The sequence below is a fragment of the Lissotriton vulgaris genome, chromosome 4_1 (genome assembly GCF_964263255.1).
Source record: "Lissotriton vulgaris chromosome 4_1, aLisVul1.2, whole genome shotgun sequence".
NCBI lineage: Eukaryota > Metazoa > Chordata > Amphibia > Caudata > Salamandridae > Lissotriton > Lissotriton vulgaris.
The window spans coordinates 2,007,406,569-2,007,432,122 of record NC_141691.1 but is presented as its reverse complement, the minus strand read 5'-3'; the positions used below and the strand labels follow the sequence as shown (position 1 = coordinate 2,007,432,122).

At 47.4% G+C, this 25,554-nt stretch overlaps 1 protein-coding gene across 2 annotated transcripts in view; it reads left to right on the top strand.

Moving 5' to 3' along the window:
- The window catches only part of VPS28 (VPS28 subunit of ESCRT-I), a 62,865-nt gene extending 52,947 nt beyond the window's left edge, over nucleotides 1-9,918 (top strand). For both annotated transcript variants that reach the window (XM_086966353.1, XM_086966352.1), the window contains exons 9-10: nucleotides 2,092-2,183; nucleotides 5,771-9,918. In XM_086966353.1, the coding sequence (XP_086822479.1) occupies nucleotides 2,092-2,183; nucleotides 5,771-5,888 (210 nt within the window). In that variant the 3' untranslated portion in view covers nucleotides 5,889-9,918. The remainder of the gene's footprint in view (nucleotides 1-2,091; nucleotides 2,184-5,770) is intronic.
- The last annotated feature ends 15,636 nt before the right edge of the window (nucleotides 9,919-25,554 follow it).

Genomic DNA, 25,554 nt, shown 5'->3' with positions numbered 1-25,554 from the left:
GCTTGAAGATGGAATTCTGTCAGCACGAGTCCACAGTTAAGTGTTGTTCAGTTAATCCAGCCATTGTATTCTCATCCACTCACTTAGTGGTGATGTGCCCTTATTAACTGGCTGCAGCAGTAATATATTTTCTATACAATTGGGTCATGATGAGTGTTTTTTATTTATGTGCCTTATATCATATGAACATCCTTTCAGGCTTTCGGCATGGAGGTAGCACTCTCAGTGCTTAAAATGTCTACCCACCTGCACACTGCTCTACATAAGGGGTGTAAACAGTTTTTATAATGTAAGTTTTGTGTGGTTCCTGATTATTGGCCTTCATGTATTTTCCAGAGTTTTCCTTTTGCTAATGGTAAACCGTTTTTGTTATTGAAACCAGTCGACTGCTAACATTTTGTATACAAGAGCGCACCTAGTGTCAGATTTTGCTCCACAGGATCCGGTTGTAGTATATAATGGTCCACCTCCCAACGTCACAAACACTCGAGATGTAATACACAGAGTATTTGAGCCATTAGGCAAAGGGAAAAAAGAAAAGGGAGGAAAAGGGACGGGAAGGGAAAGCAGGGAAAGGGAGTAACCTGTAACGACAAAAACATTCACTTGGAAACAGTCCACATACGTTAGGCTACTCTCGAATGGTCCCACTAAAGGATCATCTGTACCTGCACAATAAAGGAAACAAACTTCTGTTGAAATCCTCCTCATTCACCACCAGTCTTGACTGAGTTGCGTCTAAATGAAACCTAAACAATACTCAAGTATCACACAGAAAAAACATGTGGCCTTTACATTGGTAATATCATAAACAACCATTCTGCCTACCATGACAATAGTGTGAGGATTGCGTTGCAATAATGGGTTCTGATGATGGAAATCAAATAATAAACACACAAGCCAAATATTCCTTATGTGAGGCAAGGAAAGAAAAAGGTAACTGAAATGACGCCCAGGCCTTACAGATACGGTAGTGTGTAGGGAGCAAGAACCACAACACTCCGCTCTGTTGAGGAGTATGAACAAGAGTACTCGTGAGGTACACAGTAATGGAATCCAGAGGAAGAACGACTGTACACAGGAACCTTAGGCACTAGTATTACTCCTTATTAGTCTCCGGGTTTTAATGAAAAAGAAAGACCACATGGTAGCGCGTAGTTGTGACCGCTACAGCTCTCCGCTGGTAATCCGCCTGTACAGAGTTTGTCCCACAAAGCAAAAACACCAAACCCCTAGAAGAATGAGCTCTCTTCTAAAAAACGGGATTGCAACTGTAACGCGTAGCCGATAACTACCGCGCTCCGCTTCTGAAATGACACACAAGGAAAATGCTCTTTTCCGTACGGCAACGTGGCTGAAGGCAACGCGCACCGTGAAACTTAAATCAAACAAACTCGTTCCCGCGCCTACCTCGGGACGGGAAACGAAAACAAACAGCTCCTCCAATCTCCGAAGCCTGGAATCAAAGCGACGTGAAAGGGTGCTCCTCTGCCAGCCGGCAAGGAACAAGAATGCTACGAATTACACGCAACAGGAAGCGTGTCAGGATTGCAGAAATCACCTCCCCATCTGCCCGGGAGTCTGGGAGTTGTAGTTTTCTGGGCATGTCACTCCTTCACAGTGCCTGATTATGAGCAGGTTCACACAGCAGTGTAGGCGCATGACCTGGATCCTGACACCTAGTGCTGTGTTTCTTTGCAAGTGATTTCTTACTCAAGAAGTAAAGATAGGCCAAATTATACATGTGCCAAAATAACAAAATACAGGAAAATGTAATACTGAAGTGCTGCGAAAGTCCCAAAATTTAATGCAAACTTCTGAGTCGTGTGGAACTTCATGACCGTAACATATTTTTGTGAGAACTATTCAACTTTGCGAGACATAATATCTGTATAATCGCCCACCCCTACTGCACAATATATTGACTGGTCATGATGCTCATGTTTAAAAGGCGTCCACTCTGCCATGATCCGACTCAGTCCAGTAGAGTTCAAGAGATAAATGTAAGCCCTCTAGTGTACAAAATGCCAACTTCCTTGTGATTTGAAAACTGTCTGAAGGTGTTATTGATCCACTCCTGTGTGTTTCTAGATCCAGCCGGACCTGCGGGAGCTGATGGAAACCATGAATCGAATGAGCCATCTTCCTCCAGACTTTGAAGGCAGAGAGAAAGTCAACCTCTGGTAAGTGGACTAGAAGTTAAGCACTATTTCTTCTCTGAACAAATGCAGGTCTTGGTCTCACATTTGCAGGGTTTCGCCTCACTTATGCAATGTAGGCACTGTCTGGTCTAAGCATGGGTGAACTGACTTACACCCTGGGCCGTGAATTGCTATTCACGGCCCAGCTTAAAGATTACAAGCTAGCTATCCTCCAGGCAAAATCCTCATACTTCTCGAAGAAGATTATAGATTCTGCCGCTAAGGCAAAAGATATTTTTTGTATAGTGGAAGAGCTCTCACACCCCGATAGAGTGACCATTAAGCCTCTCCCTTCCCAAGCCCTCTGTGATTCCCTTAACTCCTTTTTTGTGGACAAAATCGCTAAAATTATAAACAGTATTCCTTTCCGTACATCATCCTCCACCCCTACATTTGCCACTACATTTGCCACCAGTAATTCCCACATAGTAGAACAGATACCCCTGATATCTGAGGATGAATTTTTTGCCCTGTTAAAAAAGGTGGGCTCTGGCTCCCCCTCAGATTGTTGTCCCCCTCATATCTTATGAGAGGCCTTCACTACTTGCCCCAAACCCCCTCTGGCACTCCTCAATAACTCCCTCCGACTCGGTCTGGTCCCTGACTCCTTCAAGACAGCTGAAGTGGTACCCATTCTAAAGAAGCCTAATGCTGACCCCTCCTTAATGAGTAATTTTCGTCCTATTTCCCTGCTCCCCTACCGTAGCAAGGTGTTGGAGGCCCATGTCACCAATTTTTTTAGCTCATTTATCGAACGCACTCAGTTCCTCGACCCGCAACAGGCCGGCTTTAGACCAGCCCATTCTACTGAGTCAGTCATTCTCTCAGTTATGGAGGAGTTGAGGAGAGGAGGGGACCTTAAGATCAGCCAAGCCTTGGTGCTCCTGGATTTGTCGGCTGCCTTCGACTCGGTCGACCATGACACCTTAGTCGGCCGTGTCGGAGACGCTAGGGGCCGGCCCTTGGGTGGATCTGCTCCTTCTTGAGCAATCACCATCAAGCCGTCCGCCTTTCCAACTTCTCAGCAAATAAAGTTAAGCTGACATGTGGCGTCCCCCAGGGCTCCTCCCTCTCTCCCCTTCTTTTTTAATCTGTATCTGACCCCCCTCATCCGGTCTTTACGGGACAGCAGTGTCCTCGCATTTAACTATGCTGATGATATTCAGCTGGTCTTTGACATTGACTCCTCTGACCAATCAATTTATATTTTTCAGTCCACTCTGTGCCTTATTAGCAATTGGATGGAGGATAATCACCTAAAGCTCAACCCCGACAAGACCGAGCTGGTCTTGGTCGGTGGTGCCTCCAATCCTTGGAATTCTAATTTTTGGCCTTCTTGCCTTGGTTCCCCCCCCTTGCCCTGTCAACTCAGCAAAAAGCCTAGGAGTCATTATTAGCAAGGACCTTTCCATGAAGCCCCAGATCAGTCTGTGGTATCCTCTTGTTTTTTCCATCTCCGAAAAATCCGTAAGATCTCCCGTTTCTTAACCACGGAGGGCCTGACTCTGGCTCTCCTAGCCCTGGTAATCTCTAGGATTGACTGCGCAAATTCACTTTATGTTGGCATCCCTGCGTACCAGCTAAATCGATTACAGCTGGTACAGAACCAGGCCGCGAGACTAATCTTCCATCAGCCTAGACGCCGTCATGTTCGCCCTTTGCTTAAAGCTCTTCACTGGCTCCCAGTGGCTAAACGCAGTGAATTCAAACTAGGCTGCATTATTTTTAAAGCCCTGGCCGGCCTTGGTCCGGTCTTCATCTCCTCCCTCCTCCACCACTATCTCCCTTCGTGCAACCTCCGCTCTTCTCATCTGGCCCTACTCACAACTCCCACTTTTACCCGTAAAAGACACGGTGGTCTCAGATTTTCTTTCCTCGCCCCCTCCTTCTGGAATGCACTTCCTTTATAGCTGAGACTTTCCACTTCCTACCCCTGTTTTAGATCCCTTCTGAAAACGTTACTGTTCCGCCAAGCTTATGGATAGTCACACTCTCTTCCTATTACGTACACTGCTGAATGTTTGTTCTCCCTATGCTCACAGCGCCATAAAACCGTTGGGTGTAAGTGCGCTTTAAAAGTATTTTTAACATAACATAACCCTTTACATAATTTAAGAAACATAGCATGCTCGTCCAGTGAATACATTTGATTCCCCGCATCCTCAATTTGTCATTTTTCTGATAGAAGTAGAATGCATCTTGGTGGCAGTCACCAGTGCAGTGCCAACCTAACTGATTTTACAAACTTCACTGTGCTTCACCTGACTCGCTCCACGGTGTTTCTTTATATTTTGTATTGTACCTTGTGGGATGACACTGCAGGTCCTCTTCTGTCACTTGTATCAAAATTACAATTTCTTTAGAGGGTTGTGGCCAGGAAACAAGCTCTACCCTTCCTTTCCAGAACACCAACCTTCTGCAGACTTAAGAGTCTGAAGGCTTATGGTCTTTCCAAGTTATGTTAGACTTTTAATTTGTGTGCTCACCTTAAGACACCATCATCATAGCAGAGATTTACAACACACTAGACCATTGGATCCTGTTCAAGAGACTGATCTGTAGGGCATGTTGTTGTGAATTTAATCATACCTAGCCTAGATGATTATTACCTATGCACCACGAAGCCACCATTGGAATGATTTCTAACAATAGAGATCCTCTTTCTACACTTGGCTGTGCGAGGACGTTTGAGTCAGTCAGTGCATAGGCTAGGAATTTCATTATAGTGAGACACTCTGGGCTCTTCTACATGAGAAATCCCGCTTTAAACTTCGTAACCCTTATTGAAACAACAAGCATCTAGATAAAAGCAATATAAATGTATTCAGTCAGGCAACATGTAATCTGAACACCACTACTCTTCTGAAGTGCAGTGTTAAGGGCACTGTCTTCTAATAGCTTTTATTGCTAACCAGTATTCTCCTTCCCTAAACCAATCTGCCTTGTATTGATTTAGTAGCTTTGTGCTGCTGCAGACTAAATATGCCTGCCTCTGTCTGTGTGGCTTCGGAGTATTATTTGTTCCAGACAGAAAGCTGATGTCCTGTTGACTGAGAGTCATCTGGCCACGTGCTTTTCCACATATATATCCTTGGCGGCATCTTTAATATACAAAATGTACTTTGTGTACTCGACTAGCTGCACTCTATAACCCAGCAGACTGAGCTCTGTCACGAAAGGAGGCAGCATGGGTGTCTGTTCACAAGACTCTAAGCTCAGTTGAAAAGGTAAGGTAAAGCTTGGGCTATGGACAGCGCACTGAAATGGGTTAAAAAGATGAAGTCAACTACAGCAGTTGAGCCGAATCTGTGGTCCTGATACCTACTGGAGTCTGCGGGCTTATTTTTTTTATTCATTAGTAATCCACCACCCTTACTTCCAAATAACTTGCTTCCCTGTGACTGCAAATATCAATCCGCTGTGGAAGGATAGAAGTAAAGTTGCTTGCTACAGTCTCATAGCTTTGGGACTGTTCGTGTTTCTGTTTGTTTTTGTTGGCATTGCTGGCATCTGATCTAGGTTCTGCCTTCACCTGGTCTCATTGTCCTGTCTCTCTCCTTCATCCCCAGGCTGCAAAAGCTGAGTGGCATGTCTGCCTCAGATGAGCTGGACGACTCGCAAGTCAGACAAATGCTCTTCGATCTGGAAGCCGCTTACAATGCCTTCAACCGCTTCTTGCACTCGTGAACATACTCTGGCTGCACCCTGGACTCCCTTGACCTACCCGACCAACGCGGCTACATGCAGACATCTCCTGTCTTCTCCGTCCCTGAACACATGCAATGTCTGTCCCTCATGCCGTCGGGTCACTGCTGCTGGCAGGGACTGCTCCATCCTCCTGTGGCAGCCCCACATTTCCTCATCTGTCCTCCTCCAGTTACCACCTTCATTCTCCTGTGACAACTGATGTAGAACATAGGATTTCAGTGATGCTGTAAAGGTGGTAATGATAATGTGGAAAAGTTTAGTATCAAGACTAGCAAATCCAGTTGTGAAGTCAATGTTTCGAAGTCGTTCTGCCCTTTTAGGACTTTAGCGTACTCTAGGTGGTATTAACTCTAATAGTTATTTTTATTTTAAAGTCACCCTTCTGTTTTGAGTATGCCACCCTTGTGTTTATTATTCAAGTTGATAAATGACAAAACCAGATTTTGTATCTTTTTGCACGTTACCCTTCTCGGATATAGTGCCTGCCCGATAGGACCAGGCACAACTGTATTGGTCTCCCCAAGGAGCAAAACTACGAACTTAATTCACATCTTGCATCTACCAAATGCAGTTTGATTGTGTTTTCCTTCGTTCTACTTTTATGAAACTAATGGAAAGAGTTAGCTGATGTTTTGACCCATTTTACGTGACCTTTGGAGGCCATGCATTCAAATGTACTTTTCAACCTCTTTTGACAAAAGAGATAGAGCACTACAGCACCTAATGGTTAAACTGTACTCCATCGATTTTAGTAAGCTATCTGATTTTAAGCCATCAGGGTGGGATTAGTGGGCCACATTACAGCACAGCTGCTCTCTCAGTGCTCTGCAGGACCACCATGTGCCCTGCTGTTGACTTGAACTCAGCTACGCTGTCTCTAAAGTTTCTCCTCTGTCCTTCAAGGTACCTGGATTTTTGAGAGAATTATTCTGCAGGTTGTGAGCCACACTTTTTCGGTCTAGTAGTTTTTGAATCCTCTAAACATGAAACGTTTATGGAGATGTCATTCACATAGGACCTCGAGATTTTTGTAAGTAAACCCCACTCAGTGTGTTTTTCTCTCTTTATTTTTTAATGGGCTTAGCAGAAAGAATTGTTAAAGTTATTTAATTTACCAAACACGTGCTGTCATGTGAAAGTATGTCTGACTTTGCCTGGGTGCTTCTTCTCCTTTTTCATTTTCCTTGAAAACTCTTCGTTACTTTGGCAATGTAGCCAGATGCTAGCAGCAGTTATCGCCACCTGTGTCCATGACGCAGGCTTCCAGGCTGCTGAGCAGTGTTCTGTCACTTCTCAATTTGACTTGCTTGGTTTCCATGACAGTTGCAGTCATTGTAACAGCTGCTGTCTCTGCCCTTTGATAAAAACAGTCACAGGCTTTTTTTGATCACTTGCTGTTCCATCTGCTCTTAAAACAAATACAATTGGATTCTTTGTGGCTTTGAGGAAAGGAAATCCCAATTAAAAAACAATAAGAATGTTCCTTTACAAATGTGGTGAGCAGCATTAAATGTAGAGATAGACCTGACAAATGGCCTCGCTGGTGGCAAGCTTAAACGTTCTGAGCAATCTAGTGCAGTAGCTCTCATTCGATGGAGGGGAGCAACCAAAGGTGGGTCCTGGGATAGTCAAGAGCCAAAAATACATTGGGTGGGTAGGCAGGGGGAGAGGGTAAGTTGGGGGAGCATCAGGGGTCAAACCCTAGAGCCTACTTATAAGTGAAAGAAAAATCTTTTAACTACAAAAATAAAGTGTCAACATAAACGCTCATGGACACAGGGTATGTGCAGAATCTGCATGAATACTTTTATATATTGTGATTTCTGGCCACATTTTATTGTTGTTGATCATGTCCCAGATTAATCTAAACAGCATGACCCTGGTGGGTTTCCCAATTCTCCAGCAGTGATAGAGGAGGCAGGTTGGCACTTAAGATTCAAGAACTCCATAATGTCTAGAGTGCATGGAAGCACTTCATCCTGACAGGCAGACCTTCTGGCACTGTGAACTAACACAATTAGCATGCCCCTGAAGCAGTACTATTCAAGGCAGGATAGACTGGGGGTAAGACTTTTCCTCTTATCCCGCATCCTGTCAATAAGGAGATTCTTTCTGTCTCCAGTCACGGAAAAGGCACTTTGTTACTAGCAGTAATACTTGTTTTAAAAATGTTGTTCGCCATAGTTGTTATTGCAAGAAAATGATTAAGTGAAAATAAGTCGCATCGAAACTGTAATTACATTGGGGTAGGTATGCAATTGTAAAGGCAGGTGATGGGGAACATCATGGAATGCATCATTGACCTAGTAAACTATGCATCTATGCATGCATGTGTCTAGCATTGTGCATGGGATTCTAGCACTGAGGAGCAAACTCTGATATGAGACATGATGGGAAGGGAAAATATGCAGCAGTAAGTAATGCACAGTGGTGCTCTCCCCGTTCTGCTTTAGAAGGTTTTCCAGTTTGAGCAGTTACCCCCGTGAAAAGCACCACATTCACTGGTACAGCTTGTTTAAGAACTTTCCAGAGTTTAGCACTCCTGCTTACAGTGACCAACTGTAGCGGTTATCAAAAGAACACTCCAGTTGTTAGGGGAAAGCAAAGTGTACTGATGTGGAGGAAAAGCACATTAATTTGACAAAAATGCAATGTTGGAAAACCACTGAAAGAATAAAAAGCCAAAAGAAATGAATTGTAATCAATGGGCATGGAAAAACAAGGAACTTTAACAACTTGGAGTCGAATGGGTAGCAAAATTGGCACCTAAGCTACAGGACTCCGCAGTGGAAAGTAGATAGAAGTTAGAGAAAGTCAGATTTGATCTTGCGCAATCTGGAAATAAAAATGTGCATTTGGCTTCTGTCTTTGTGTTGTTGGTCCTGCCCTCCTGAAATTTGGAAACAAACTACGAACTGTAGTGTTGGACTCCTAAGAATCCATGGTTGGCCCCACTTTAATCTCACTTGAGCACTTGTTGAGTATGTGGTAAATCCCCAGGTCCTGCATATTGATTTCTATTCGTTCATCTCTCCACACCGCCAATCACCTTCAGGTTTTTAGGTGATGGTATGTCAGAACCTCACCCTCCTTTCAGTGCCATGGACTTGTGAGTGCACCTTGCTACTGGAAAATTGTCCTTTTAAAATCACACATGATTACACCTAGCCATTCCTAAGATCTGATAGTGCAGGATTGTACCAAGCAAGATCTAAGATAATTTTGTCTTTAGCAAACACAGTGATTGGTAGTTTAATTTCGAGTATCGAAAGATAATGACTCAAAGTAAATATGGTGTCCTCTATTGTCCCGGGAGGGCGCTTTGGAAAACTAGTGCCCACAATGAAGAAAGGATCAGGGATTTAAATTGTAAAAAAGAAGGTGCTGTGCAGAGGAAACTACAGATACCTCAGGACTCTGGGGGCCAAGAGCATTACACAGTTTGTATCCACTGCCTCCCCAGATTCTCTTTCTGCTCTCAACATCCTCCTCAAGGCCATCGTCTCCCTACTTCATCGACCCTCATGGTGGCCCCATCTGCTGTTTGTGATGGTACCAGGTGTGACGCCTACACGCCTGTGTGGAATATTGCTGGTCCCATTGATCTCCATGGTTCCTCGCTTTCATTTATGACCACAGGGTTCCTGGTCCCAGCAGCAGTGTGAGGATACATCCTCTCTGTAATACAGTGAGCCAGTGACTGCATTGTGATGAGTGCAAGTCCTACTGTGAACAGGTGCTCCTGTACTGCCTCCTTGCACTTGCTTCAAACCTGGTGGATGATGGACCTCTTCTGTCTGCTATTACTTAGTCCGACTGTTTTAACACCTGTTGATCTTCAGTATCCGTAAGCCAGCGGCTGTAAAGAACCCTCTTTTCAGTACTGTTGTTTAATAGAGCCCTTGATTGGACATCCCTCGCTGTCTGTATTGCTCTACCGTTTTTTCTGATTCCTTATGATTGTACAGATCTGTAATATTAGAGATTAAAGTTTGACCTTCTCTTGTGATTAAGTATTTTGTATTTCTTCATACTTTAACTTAAAAATAGTGAATCGAAATTTGCCTAGCATAGTAACGGTAAGTTTCAATTCTATTAAGGACACGGAGGCGAGGATTATGCTTTTCTCTCTCCGCTGTTTATTAACAAAAACACATAGCAGCCAGAAAAGCAAAACTTGTAAAGGATATGATATACCACCCAACACTGGGATAAACATATCACAAAAACATCAAACACATGGGATAAACTACAACTCCCATCGGTCCATAATCATAGTCCTTCCATAGTGTCCACTGCGCTAAGGTAGGGCGTCCTTCCTGTGATCCCTTCCTCTTTCTTCGCGCGAGTCACGCCAAATCAACCACGATCCTGTTTAGAGTCGCTACCTGGAAGGAAAAACAACAACTGCGTCAGCGCCGCAAACGTTCATATGTAATTTGAACAAGGCAAGAAACAATACAATGCCGAACGTCAGAAGCAAGTACTTTCAAGTGTTATTAACCACACCAATACATTAAAAGCAAGAACCTTCAAGAGATTTTACTTACACCAATACGGGGAGGGATCTCCGCCGGAGAGTGGGTGGGATAATCCTCGCCTCCGTGTCCTTAATAGAATTGAAACTTACCGTTACTATGCTAGGCAAATTTCGATTCTATGGCAGGACCGGAGGCTTCAGATTATGCTTGTTTAAAGCTGACCGACCACCAAACTCGCAATATCCACCACTGGCTTGAAATAGAACCGTTTGAAAGTGGAATCCGAGGACCAATCTGCAGCACGCATTAAGTCCTCCAAACGCGCTCCCAAGGAGAAAGCTTTTGAGGCCATAGCACCTCTGGCCGAATGAGCTCCAAACTGCTTGGTATCAATGCCAGCCTCTTGCAATACCCATCGTACCCAACGGGCTATGGTGGGAGAGGATACCGCCTTATGCGGTTTTCGCAGTGCGATCAGGAGCTGCTGTTCGCCCGGAGGACGAAGTTCTAAAGTCATATCTTCATATGCTTTCAGGCATTGGACCACACATAGTTTGGGAACGTCCACGAAGGCCGGATAAGATATAGATCTCGTTGCGGACTTCGTTCGACGACCCACCGTGAAGGTAACTCCATCCGGAGAGAACACTCTCGCTGAGATATCCAAAGCACGCACATCAGATACCCTTCGACACGACACCAGGCACAATAGCATGGCCAATTTTGCTGATAGTTCTTTCAGAGAAAGATACCTATTCTGTTGCCAGGAAAGGAAAAGGTTCAAGACCAAATTAACGTCCCAAAGGACAGAATACCTTGGCTCTGGGGGCAAGTCCAGACGTACCCCCCGAAGGAGCCTGCACACCAGGGGATGTTCCCCAACCGGGGCACCGTCTATCTGGTCGTGTGCCGCCGAAATCGCCGAGCGAACGGCATTAATTGTTCGATAGGCCAGACCACTAGTCGCTAATTCCGCCAGGAAATTTAGGACGTGAACGATTCCTGCGACCAGGGGATCCAGATCCCGTCGAAGACACCAACGCACCCACCTGGACCACGCTGATCTATATCTCTTCGTGGTACTGCTGGCCCATGCTTTAGACAAGAAGGAGTCAGCTGCTCCCGAAAGGCCAGGGAGCGACCAGCGTCTCCGGAAAGCCTCCATGCCATGAGGCGGAGAGAACCCTGCATTATCAGGGGATGCGGGTCCCCGTCTGGATTGAGGAGAAGATGAGGGAGCAGGGGGAGTAGGATTGGAAAATCCCAAGAAAGTTCCAGAAGAACCGGAAACCAAACTTGCGACCTCCACCACGGCGTCACCATCACCACCTCCGCCTGCTGGCGGTGAAGATGGGCCGCCGACCTCATTAACATTGAAAAAGGTGGAAAAGCGTACGGGCGCTCCTGACTCCAGTCTTGTAGGAACGCATCCGTGGCCTCCGCCAGAGGATCCGGCCTCCAGCTGAAAAACCTCGGTAACTGGAAGTCGAGACGTGACGCAAACAGGTCCACCGAGAACGGGCCCCAAATGGTCTGCAGCCAATGGAACACCTGCGTGTCCAACTTCCAGAGACTCGAGTCCCGCAGGTACCTCGAGTGCCAATCCGCCACCTGGTTGGCTCGACCCGGAAGGTACTCCGCTGTCACCGAGACCTGGTGGGCTAGGCAGTAGTCCCAAAAATCCTTTGCCAGGTTCGCCAAGGCTTTGGACCGAGGGCCGCCCAGGTGATTGACATAGCGCACCGCTGAGATGTTGTCCATCCGGAGAAGGACGCATGAGGACGCTGAATCCTTGGTCCAGCAACGGACCGCGAAAGAACCTGCGAGGAGCTCCAGACAATTGATATGGAGTTGCTGCTCCTCTGACGACCAGCCTCCGCCTGTGGAGAAATCGCCGCAACGGGCGCCCCAACCAGATCTGCTGGCGTCGGACTCTATCACTAGATCCGGAACCGATCCGAAAATCGCCCGGCCGTTCCAGGCCTCCATGTGGGAGAGCCACCAGGACATCTCCTCCTTTACCTCGTCGGACAATGGGACCAACTGTTCGTAAGAGAGACCCTTCCGAAGGTGGTACGCCTTGAGGCGCTGAAGGGCCCGATAATGAAGCGGACCCGGAAAGATCGCCTGGATGGAGGACGAGAGGAGTCCCACCACCCTGGCGATCTGACGTAGGGATGTGCGCTCCCTGGCGATCGTCTGCCGGAGTTCGTGCCTGATCTTGGCCATCTTCCGCGACGGCAGACTGAGCGAGGCCTGCACTGAGTCCACCAGGAACCCCAGGAACTCCATCCTCTGGGAAGGTGTCAAGACAGACTTGTCCTTGTTGATGATGAAGCCCAGACCCTGTAACAACGTTACCGTTTGGTTGAGCTGAAAAATTAGCTTGTTGGGACATTGCGCCATCAAAAGGATGTCGTCTAAATAGACTATCATCCGGATGCCCTGACTCCGGAGGACCTCCACTGCTGGATGCAACAATTTGGTGAAACACCACGGGGCCGAGGAGAGTCCGAAAGGAAGGGCTGTGAACTCGTAAATCCGGTCCCGCCAGAGGAACTGCAGGAACCGACGGTGAGGCGGGTAGATGGGCACTACCAAGTAAGCGTCCTTCAGGTCCAAGCGGACCATCCAGTCGTTCACCCGTAGGACGTCCCTGAGAAGATGGATCCCCTCCATCTTGAAATGGTTGTAAACCAACCAACCGTTGAACTCTCGGAGATTTATCACCGGTCTCTTGCCGCCATCCGGCTTCCCCACCAGGAAGATGTTGCTGCGGAAACCTGAAGGATGCCGTGTTGAACGACAGATGGCGCCTTTCTGGCACAGCGCCAAGACCTCCTCGTCGATCAACCGGGCATCCTCTTGGGAAAAAAGAAGAAAAATACGGGCTCTGTAAGGGAAAACAACGTTTTTCAAACCCCCACAACAAGAGCCCACACAATCGATTAATACACACAGTACCCAAAATCCCAAACGCTCTCACCACCCCAAAAACGAGGGAGAGAACAGGAAAGGCACTTAACTGGCTGCGAAGCAGCGAAGAAAGAGGAAGGGATCACAGGAAGGACGCCCTACCTTAGCGCAGTGGACACTATGGAAGGACTATGATTATGGACCGATGGGAGTTGTAGTTTATCCCATGTGTTTGATGTTTTTGTGATATGTTTATCCCAGTGTTGGGTGGTATATCATATCCTTTACAAGTTTTGCTTTTCTGGCTGCTATGTGTTTTTGTTAATAAACAGCGGAGAGAGAAAAGCATAATCTGAAGCCTCCGGTCCTGCCATAGAATCCTTGGATAAATGTTTGGAATGATCTAATGTACATCAAAACAGTTGTGCCAACCCTACGTTTGCACCTCAAGTATGGGTTACAGCCACTTCATTTCTATACATGAAAGCTCCTATAACATTGTGATCTCTATCGACCAACATGCAGACCACACGCACATTTACTTGAAAACGTCAACACTCTCTAATATATATATACACTCTGAGAACAGATCTTTTGAACAAGTTCTTGAAAAAGACTTTCCTCACCCTCAATCCGAAAAAAAATGGATGTACCCTTTTCTAGATTAAACATATAAAACCCTTCAACCCAGATCTTCATAATCATCCACACATGGATGAATACTCTACTTCACTCTTGCCATCTGTCTCTTCTCTCTGAGTTATGCTTGACCCATCTCCTATGATTTCACATGTTAACAAAATTATAAAAACAGAGCACTTTCAATTTGTGATTCTACCAGGGATCTCACAATCTATCCTCATGGTCCACACGGCTGCCCTGCATGCTGCTACTCAACTCCTTCAACTAAAAAGATGTTCCCTCAAAGGAAATTAGGACAAAACCTTTTCTGCAATGATTCTGTCGACTTCTAAAGACTTATCTTTTCATACTACATCAGTCTGAATACATATGATGTCAATATCTCTTGGGCTTCACCTCTCTCGTTCTACAGGTGTGAGAAAGTGGCTCTATATAAACTGGACCAAGTAAGGTACAGTTTGTATAGAGTTCACAACCCCCAGAGGTATAACAGAGGTTGAAGCCAGGTGTGACCTTACTCTCAAAAGTGGTAGCTTGGTCGAGCAGTAAGGCAGTACCAGGGGACAGTGTAAAGCATTTGTTGTACACACTCAGTCAGCAAAAGGTTTCACACACTCAAAGACTGAACTCCAGGCCAATTGTTTTTATATCAAAGATATAGTTGTTTTATTTTTAGAACCAGCTGGTATCAAAATATACTTTTCTCAATATGAGAGGTCTCTGATGAGTACTTTGCAGAAAGACAATAAACTTTGTAAACACAATAGGTACAGGGGTTGCAGTCTAAACACAATTTAGCATTGAGCTCAATGGGTTTTTCTATATAAGTACAGCTGATTACTTTGTAGATTACTTTGGTAGTTCCAGGACTGGATCCTAGATTCAGTCCTGGGGTCTAAGCTGAAAACAGTTTAGTACAAACGTGTTAGTTATTGCAGTGATTTTTAAGGAATATAAAGCTAGTTTAAAAGTTCACACTTAGAAACCTTTCAATGAAAATCTGGCAAGGTTATCCAATAGGAGAAAATTCAGGTTGCAGTTAAAGTACGATCTCGTTACTTTTGTAATCCAGTACTGGGCTCCTAGGTCCAGCACTGGGGTCTCAACTTAAAACAGGTAAGTAATTACGTTTCAATATTTGGTATGATTTTTAAAGAATATTTCAAGTTTTCAAAAGTAGATACTTGGAAGAAATTTCATAGAAAACCAGACAATCGATTCCTTTGGAGAAAATACAGGTTACTAGTAAACCCGGTTAGGATTACATTTGCGGTTCAGTACTGGGCTACAAGGTACAGTACTGGCTTCTCTCCTGATCACAGGTGAGTACTTCGGAATTCGGTTGATTTTATATGAATATTTTAAGTTTTCAAAACTTCACACAGGTAAGTGAGTTACCGTTTCCAGGTGAGTACTCGACTGGTGGAGTTAAGGTTCTGGGCAAAGACTGAGGGGTCCCCTAGGGTCAGGTAGGTATAGTTGGTACACCCTCAGCGGCACAGGGGCAGCCGGTTGCGGAGGTAGTTAGGTCCAATGTTATCCAATGAGGGGCAGGGGCCTCCGGTTGGTGACTGCTGGCTAGCAGGCCACGCGACTGTGGGAGCTGGGCTCCGGGTCACTTGCTCAGGGCAAATGGGGAAGTAGGACAGGGCAAAGGTTGCACGGCCAGAGGCACTCGGGCGGCTGGGTGCAGGGTGCTTTTGAGCCATCGGGTGCTCAATGTTATTCAATGGGAAAGGTAAAAAGTGAACAAAGGCTCTGGGACGGAGACTCTTCAGGGGTGACCACCACTTTGAGAGGTAAATTGGGATCTTGGAGCACAGGTAGGTACCCCAAAGGGAGGCACAGGGAGCTGCAGGGCGCCGGGTGCAGGGGTGTCTTTGGGTGTCGGGAAAGCTTACCCTCAGCTGGTCGTGGTTGGAGGGGCCCCTGGTACTGAGTCTGCAGGCGTCGTCTGGTTCATCGAGGAGGGTCTTTGGGCACTGGACTTTGGGTCCCAGTCGCCAGGGCGACGTCCTTGTGGTCTTGGGTCACTCTGGCACTGGCCGGGCTCGGCGGGTGCAGAGTGGGTTGATATTGAGCTTTCTGGCTGGCACCAGGGATGTTGCTGTTAAAGCAGAGCCTCTGCTTAAGGGAATCCCAGTCTTTCAGAGGGTCAAGGCAGGCAGGTCCTCCGGGTGTCACAAGGTTGCTGTCCGCAGGATTCGCCGGGATTAGGCAGGAGCAGGTTCCAGGATCGACAGGCCGGTAGGGCTGGGGACAAGATAGTTGGTGTCGTCCTGTTGTTAGTAGCTGCACGGCGGGTCTTCTTCTTGATCTTCTTTTCTTATCGGGATCTGAGGAAGGAAGGTTCAGGATGCCTCTAAATACTAGGTTTAGGGGCATTACAGGTTGAGGAAGGGCAGGGACCAATCTCCTGTGGGAGGGGGGCAGGAGCCTAGCTGTGATTGGGCAGGGCTCCCCATCTCCAAGATGGCCGGAGCCCGGGGTCGTGCTTCACCGCGCCTCTCCCACCTGAGGGATGTGTTTGGCACAGGCTGGCACACCCCCTTCGTGATGTAGGTCTTCCCGCCAGAGTGGGGGTTAGAACTGGTGGGGGCCAGTTGCTGAGTACAGCAAGTGGTCTGGAGAAGCTCAAAGAGGCGCATGCCTTTGAAGCTTCCCCTTGCCCATCCTGGGGGAGGAGACCTAGCACCTCGCCCAGGATGTGCATTGTTGCAGGCCCAGGAGAGCGAGGGGCTCTCCACCCAGGGGTCCAGCAACATGTCTGCTGTGTGGCAGTCCAGACGTGGATTGTAGGTTAGGTTTCAGGGGGCATCTCTAAGATGCCCTCTGTGGTGCATTTTACATTAAATCCCACACTGGCATCAGTGTGTGTTTAATGTGCTGAGAAGTTTTGTACCAAACTTGTCATTCTTCAGTGTAGCCATTATGGTGCTGTTGAGTTCGTAATGACAATCTCCCAGCACCATATACTCTTAATGGCATCACTGCACTTACAGGGCTCATGCACCTGTGCCCACACCACTGGCATAGGGCACCCAGCTATAGGGGTGACTGAGGTATGCCAGGGCAGTGGGTCTTGTGGGTCCTGACCTGGTCAGAACCGGTCGCTCCAAGCCGTCCTGGTATTGACCCTGCCTGCATCCTGCGCTGGTACCGGACTGACACTGCCTGAATCCTGTGCTGGTATCGTATTGACACTGCCTGCACCGTGTGGTAGCTCGCCTGCATCGTGACCCTGCTTTAATTTAAGTATTTGTGCCAGACTGTAGCGCCTGCATCGTGACCCTGGTTTAATTAAGTAACTGTGCCAGACTGTATCGCCTGCATCGTGACCCTGCTTTAATTAAGTAACTGTGCCCCCGATCTCGCCTTGTTGTTGTTTGGTGCCATTTTGTTGCCCCAGCCCGTCTCTCCACCCCGCTCCCTGCCGCTGCTCCCCCGCAGCCCCACCCCCGTTCCCTACAGCATCGCCGACCGATCCCCTCCCCACTCCCCACTCTCCACCCCGCTCCCGCCTCCCAGCTGCTCCTCCCTCCCACTGGAACTTAAGGATTGACCTGAGGGGTGTAGAGCTGTGACCGTCCTGATCTGGTCAGAACCGGTCGCTCCACCCGCTCCAAGCCGTCCTGGTATTGACCCTGCCTGCATCCTGCGCTGGTACCGGACTGACACTGCCTGAATCCTGTGCTGGTATCGTATTGACACTGCCTGCACCGTGTGGTAGCTCGCCTGCATCGTGACCCTGCTTTAATTTAAGTATTTTTGCCAGACTGTAGCGCCTGCATCGTGACCCTGGTTTAATTAAGTAACTGTGCCAGACTGTATCGCCTGCATCGTGACCCTGCTTTAATTAAGTAACTGTGCCCCCGATCTCGCCTTGTTGTTGTTTGATGCCATTTTGTTGTCCCAGCCCGTATCTCCACCCCGCTCCCTGCCGCTGCTCCCCCGCGGCCCCACCCCTGTTCCCAACAGCATCGCCGACCGATCCCCTCCCCACTCGCCACCCCGCTCCCGCCTCCCAGCTGCTCCTCCCTCGCTCCACCCCCTTCCACTATCCACTTATGACAGAGACTCTTACGCGCAGCGAATGCGCCCTAAGCGCTCCAAAGGCGCGCCAAACGTAAGCCCGTCTACGCCCATCCGCGCCCGGACCGCGCCCAGCGCCAGACCCCCTGGATCCCGCAAAGGCCATCCCTCTCGCCGAACTTACGACTTCGCAACCCTCACTGCTCTCAACACCGGCCGCCACCACGAATGCCACCGAGCCGCCCCTGGACGTACCCATGGACCCTTCACCTGCCAATCCTGCAAGTTCTGCTGCATCAAGACCCACTCTACAACCACAAACGCCAAACTGAGCTCCAATAACAACCACCTGAAGTGCTTCCTTCTCAACACCCGCTCGGTCCACAGACACGCCATTGAACTATGGAACCTACTCGACACCACTTCGCCTTTCTCACGGAAACCTGGATGAACGCCTCATCAGCGCCCGACATCGCTATAGCCATCCCGGACGGATACAAGATCATCTGAAGGGACCGTATCAACCAGACTGGAGGAGGCATCGTCCACAAGAACTCCATCCGCATCACGACCAGCTCCTACGACACCCTCAAATTCGCCGAACACCTTCACTTCCAGATACACACGGACCCCAAGACCACACTCGGAGGCACCCTCATTTACAGACCCCCAGGACCCCGCGCACAATTCGGCGATGACATCGCTGACTTTGGCAGCCCACACGCCCTCCCCTCCGATGACTATATCCTCCTAGGGGACCTCAACTTCCAAATGGAGAATAACCACGACAACAACACCACCACCCTGCTGGATAACCTCGCTAATCTCGGACTCAAACAGCTGGTGAACACCCCCACCCACTACGCCGGACACACGCTCGACCCAATCTTCTCCTCCAGCAAGCACATCTCACTCAATCACGTCAAGGGACTCCACTGGACAGACCACAGCTGTGTCCACTTCAGCTTCAGAAAGACCACAAACCACCACCACCCGCAACAAGTTCCCCGCAGAAACTGGAACAAAATTACCACCGATTAGCTCACCACATCCCTGAACCAAAACCCTCCCACCACATCAAAGGACCCAAATCAAGCAGCCATCAATCTCGCACTATCACCCACTGCGCTAACGAACTAGCACCCTTGAAAAACCAGCCCAACAAGCCAGGAAGCAAGACAGCCTCCTGGTTCAACGACGACCTCAAGAACTCCAAAAAGAACTGCAGCACCCTCAAGAAAGCCTGGCGAATAAACCCAACCACAGACAACATGACCGCCCTCAAGAACGCCACCCGCAACCACCACCAGCTGATCCGCACCACCAAGAAATCAGCATTTAAGGATCGACTAGACAACAACGCCCACAACAGCAAGGAACTCTTCAGTATCATCAAAGAACTCACCAATCCCAGCGCCGGCAACAACGACATCACTCCCTCTCAAGACCTCTGCGACTCTCTAGCCTCGTTCTTCCACAGCAAGATCGCAGACATACACATTAGCTTCGGCGACCATCCCAGTCCCTTCTCCACGGAACCGAACCCCCCACCATTACCCTTCACGCCTGGACCCCGATCAGCACCGATGACACCATCCGCTTGATGAACTCCATCCATTCCGGATCGCCAACCAACCCATGCCTCCATCACATCTTCAACAAGGTCAACTCCGTCATAGCACCCCAACTCCGGGACATCATCAACTGCTCCTTCAACACCGCTACCTTCCCTGAAAGCTGGAAACATGCCGAGCTCAGTGCCCTCCTGAAGAAACCCACAGCTGACTCCACCGAACTTAAGAACTACCGCCCCATCTCGCTCCTCCCGTACCCCGCCAAAGTCCTAGAAAAGACCGTCAACAGTCAGCTCGCCGCCTTCCTCGAGTCCAACGGTTCCCTCGACCCCTCACAATCTGGCTTCCGAGCCAATCACAGCACCGAGACCGCCCTCATCGCAGCCACAGACGGCATCCGCTCACTGCTCGACAACGGGGAAACAGTGGCCCTCATCCTCCTGGACCTCTCCGCAGCGTTCGACACAGTCTGCCACTGCACACTTGTACAACGCCTCAGGAACGTCGGGATTCAAGACAAAGCACTAGATTGGATCATCTCGTTTCTCGCCGGAAGAACCCAGAGAGTCCTCCTCTCCCCCCTTTCAGATCAGCGGCCACCGTAGTCATATGCGGCGTCCCACAAGGATCATCGCTCAGCCCCACCCTCTTCAACGTCTACATGAGTCCCCTCGCATCCATAGCACGCCAACACAACCTCAACATCATCTCCTACGCAGACGACACCCAACTGATCCTCTCCCTCACCAAAGACGCAACCACCGCCAAAACCAACCTACACGAAGGGATGAAGGACCTAGCCGAGTGGATGAAGAACAGCCGCCTGAAACTGAACTCTGACAAGACGGAAGTCCTCATCCTAGGATCATCCCCCTCTGCCTGGGACGACTCATGGTGGCCCCCGGCCCTAGGCAACGCACCCAAACCAACGGACCATGCTCGCAACTTGGGATTCATCCTTGACTCCTCCCTCTCAATGACCAGACATATCAACGCCGTCTCATCATCATGTTGTAACATCCTACGCATGCTCCGAAAGATCTTCCGTTGGATCCCCACCGAAACAAGGAAGACGGTCACCCAAGCACTCGTCACCAGCCGTCTGGACTACGGAAACACCCTCTATACCGGAACATCTACCAAACTGCAGAAAAGACTTCAACGCATTCAAAACGCCTCCGCTCGACTCATCCTAGACTTACCTCGCCACAACCACATATCTGGTCACCTAAGAGACCTGCACTGGCTCCCTGTCAACAAGAGAATCACTTTCCGCCTCCTCACCCACGCACACAAAGCCCTCCACGACCTAGGACCCAAATAACTCAACACTCGCCTGACCTTTTACACTCCCTCCCGCCAATTGCGATCGTCCGCCCAAGCCCTCGCTGCGATTCCATGCATCCGAAGAGCCACCATGGGAGGAAGATCCTTCTCCTACATGGCGGCCAAGACCTGGAACTCCCTCCCCACCCACCTCCGTCTGACACAGAACCACCTCTCCATCAGAAAACAACTCAAAACCTGGCTGTTCGATCAGTAACGAACCCATCTCCCTTAAGCGCCTTGAGACCCTCTGGGTGAGTAGCGCGCTATATAAATTCCTAACTTGATTTGACATGGTACACAGGGATGTGTGCCAAGTCGACTCTTTGATTAGTTCTGTACTTAGACACTCAGCGTGTAAAGGCAATGTGTGGGTGTCCGGGTACAGGGCCCCTGGGGGTGGTACAAGAAGTGCTTCAGCCCTCAGGGGCATTCTCTGGTCACCATGCCCATGGTACCTAGGGTACCATTTACTGGGGTTTGACAGGTGGCCAGAGATGCCAATTGGGTTTTAGTTTCAACAAAGTTTTAGGGAAGGAACAAGGCCCTGGGTACCTGGTTGGCAGGAACCCAGGGCACACTCAGTCAAAGAACATCAGCAGTTCAGAAAAAAGTGGGGGTATACCAAGGCAAGAAAGATGGCACTTTCTCACAACAGGGGCGTAACTTTAAAGGGGGGGAGATATTTGGGGTGTTACACCCCCTAATAAATGTTTATCTAGTAAATAGTCGGGTACAGGGGGTTTCAGTCCGGTATGGTGAGGTGGCTATCAGATTTCACCTATGATGTTAACATACAAGCAAAAAAACATAAACACACACATCTCTGTTTTGTAGTTCTTAAAAAACCAATAATTTTAAGTTACCCGAGCAATGCGCCCTGCTACACCTTCCCACTGCCCCTTAAGCTCCCTCCTGCTCTGTATCTCAAATAATGTATTTTACCATAATATGCCAGCCTGGTTGTTGGGAAATTAGACTTCTTAGTCTGAGTGCATATTACCTGTGAGTATTTTTAGAACTGCAGAGATGAGGCAGGTGTAAATTGAGATGGCTTTGTAAATTGTGCAGCGGGTTTTGAATTTAGTGCTTTCTTGCAAGAGAAGCCAATGGAGTTCCATCATGAGGGGGGTGATGTGATCATATTTCTTCGGGTCCTGTATAAGATGTGCTGCAGTGTACAGGATGCCACAAAGTGGTGCCTATGTGAAGTCTGGGAGACCATGATTACCATCATCCACCATCTGTTCCTCGCCGCAGGTCTCCTTCCGCTCTTCCTCAATTTACTTCTGAATTCTTTGGTTCCTTCCCTGTGACGCCCTACTGTTACTTCTGCATCTCCTCCTCTCTTCCTTCCCGCAGCATCTCTTTTGGCTTTCCTTGCCCACCCCTGAACTTGTCTCTCTTACCTGTCTTTAAATCCTATATTTACCCCTGCATTCTTTGTTCCCTGTCCACTGACCCCTTGTTGTTTCCTTCGCCCTCTCTTGTCTCTTCCCTCCTGTCACCCCTTCACCTGTTACCTTTACTGTGCTCCCTGCCCACTGACCACGTACCATTTTGACCACATCCTCCTCTCGTGTCTTTCCTCTTGCAACCCCTTTCCCTTCTCCATTCCTATACCTTCCCCCCCCCATACTTGCCTTTCATACTTGCTCCTTGCTCCCTTCCAGTCAACCTTCTCCACTTTCCATATTGTTGCTTTTTTCCCCTTCTTACTTCCTTCCCCCCATCTTGACTCTATTTCCTCTACCATCTACTCCATGTTGGTTATTGTAGGACAATTGTTGCTCTTTTGTTACCATGTAAAGCTCATCTATACCTCTAGGTGCCCATGCTCCATAAATCCATAAAAAATGAATACTGTTATTTTAAAAGCAGGGAAGTCAAGAAAATGAGCTAGAGTTCAACTTCTAGTAAGACTCATTAAATCAATTTATAAACTTAGTTGCAAAAGAAGATTTCATGCATTGATAATCTCAGGCCTGGAATATATGTTCTCCACCCTCATCAGCCTCTCTGCTATATTAATAGCCCCACTAAGAGAGGTCTTTTGTGCAGCCGGGTGACTGCCACAGGCACTGGAACATTTCACAGCTGCACTTAAAGAGCTTAGTTTGTTGCCAAGCCAACTTTACTTACAGATCTTCCTGCCTCCCATTAACTGAGAAACAAATTGGCCAACATATTGGGCTGTGCAGCTCCAGCTATCTTCAATTGGAAGCAGTTCCAGGAGTCAAAGCTCCTCTACCCTAACCTGATCTGTTTGAGTTTTATTTCCTAATGTCTGGACTGATATCCCTTTAAGTACCCGACAGGACCCACCCTTCATATCTTTCAGAACTCGGATGTATTAAGCACTTTAATGGTGGCAGATTATTCAATTCGAGCTCAAAGCATTCTTTATGCAAGTCTTTTTTACTGCTTTGTGGAGAGATTGTGTATCCGTCTTTACCTAAAATAACTTTTGAAGGGGGACTCCATTTGGGATCTCCTCAACAATGTCCTAGCCAGAATTCCCATTCTGTTTCCAACCCAACATTGCCAGGAATTACCCAGCCTAAATGTTCCTAACCACTTCCTGCCGTTTACAGGTTTCATCCGATTCTTAGATGTAATCTTGTTCCTCCTGTATATTTGTATGTGCCTATGTCTGGCATTTGCATCATAGCTGCTGCGGAATTCCTAGGCCAACTTTAAACTGTATTCAAAATGAAAATAACATCACAATTGTAATGAGAGAAGCGGGCACTCTTAAATAGAAAAATACAAACATATTATTTTATTTTCTATTAATGATGCAACGGATAAAGTTCATAACAGAAAAGTAGATTAAAAACACTTATTTGCTACTTTCATCCATATACCCATTCATACTTTTCATTCAGATATTTACTATGTTCACAATAACACATTTTTAGAACAGAATATTATTGGAAATAATAGTATACATAAAGTATTGTTTCAATTGTATAGAAAAAACTAAATACTCTAATTAGATTTCACAAAACAACAACAGAATGTGATATCTTTGTCATGTAGCGATTATGACTCTTGGGTGGTTTCTTGCCATCATCTCTATTTTTCTATTTAAGTGTGCCAGCTTCTCTGTTTACAATTTTGATGTTATTTTGATTTTGAATACAGTTTGGAGTTGCCCTAGGAATTTCACATTATGTATTTCCCTGTCTAGAGGAACTTCTTGCCAATAGCAGGGGGCTCCTTATCTTTACAGTCATTTGCACCATAGCTTACATACTCCACATTAGAAGACACATCAGAAAGGACCAAATTTGGGGCAGATATGATGCTGGGACTTGCAAGATCTTCACCCACAAAATTTCGGCATGCTTCATCATTTGGCATTCCCATTCTCGAACTCATGCAAGTGCTAGCGGGCTATAACCTCATTGGTCTGGGCAAGGTTATTTTTGTTTATTCACGAGATTCAATCTTCTGCTGCCAGAGAAAACCAGAAATAAAGTGATGCAAACCATATGATTTATCACTGGTTACCTTAACTGGATTAAAACAGGGAGTAGTATCAAGTGTTAACTGCAATGGATGGGGGGCTATTGGTACCCTTCCCTTTGGACTAGTCTACATGTTTCAGCCGCTCGTAAAAAGCCCAGGGGTCTACAGCTTTCTTCAGAGCCTATATGAGTCTCTGGCTTCTTTTTAACAGGAAGTACCTATGTATAAAGCCTATTGGTCATAATTATCTGTGAAACGCATGCTTTATCTCCAAATGTAAGGATAATCTGTACCAAAATAGTCCCTCATCAGTTATTTTCAATAGTTTATGCTAATTACTCTTAACCCGGGGAAGAGAAAGGGCTGTCACCCTGTAGTCACATAGTCCTCAAGGGTAAGATACTTCAACTAAATGCTGTCTTCTTCCTCCTTCAACTAGTTATTTACACCAGAGCATCATTTGAGCAGATTATTTAGGGCTGATGAAGCAATCATGACGTGCCAAAATTTGCAGACATTGCAGGCTGAGCCCTAACCCCATAATGTGCAGCTCATGACTCCAGAGTCCATTGCAGAGGTGACCTCAGAGCCCACCCTTACTAGCCCACAGCCTTATCTTAGTTCTGCCAAAATCTCTCATAAGTGTTACTGCCCTTGACTTCATCACTGGTTCCAATTGCACTGATAAGAATGGTGTTCCTGGTACTGCGGACTGCAGTGCGATGATGCAGTAGTGTTCCTGCGGTATCCCTAAAGACCTTCTGCACCCTACCAGATCCTGATGTGGCGACTGGTAATATTGAAAGTCGACAGGACAGAATATTGTTGCATCAATATCGAGGGACAAAATATTAAAAGGTAAGTTTCTATAGATTTTCTATACCGATCTCCACTAAACACACCTTAGTAATATATATATCTCTTTGAGGCACGTCAATGTGAAATTAAGAATAGTAAATCCTTACCTCTCTCTGTGCACTTACCTTTCAATATATTCTGTCCCGTCAATATTCAGGATTCGATATTCCCAAATAATCTTATCTTGCTAAACTACATACCTGTGAAGGGCAGCTGCATTTGCCAGCAAGAGATCATAGCTACAGCAGATCACCACTGCGGCGCAATGAAGTTAGTTAGAAAGAAGTCTAGTCCATCTCTGGGTAAAATCCACAAGAGGACCCGAACATCATTTCATGGGCC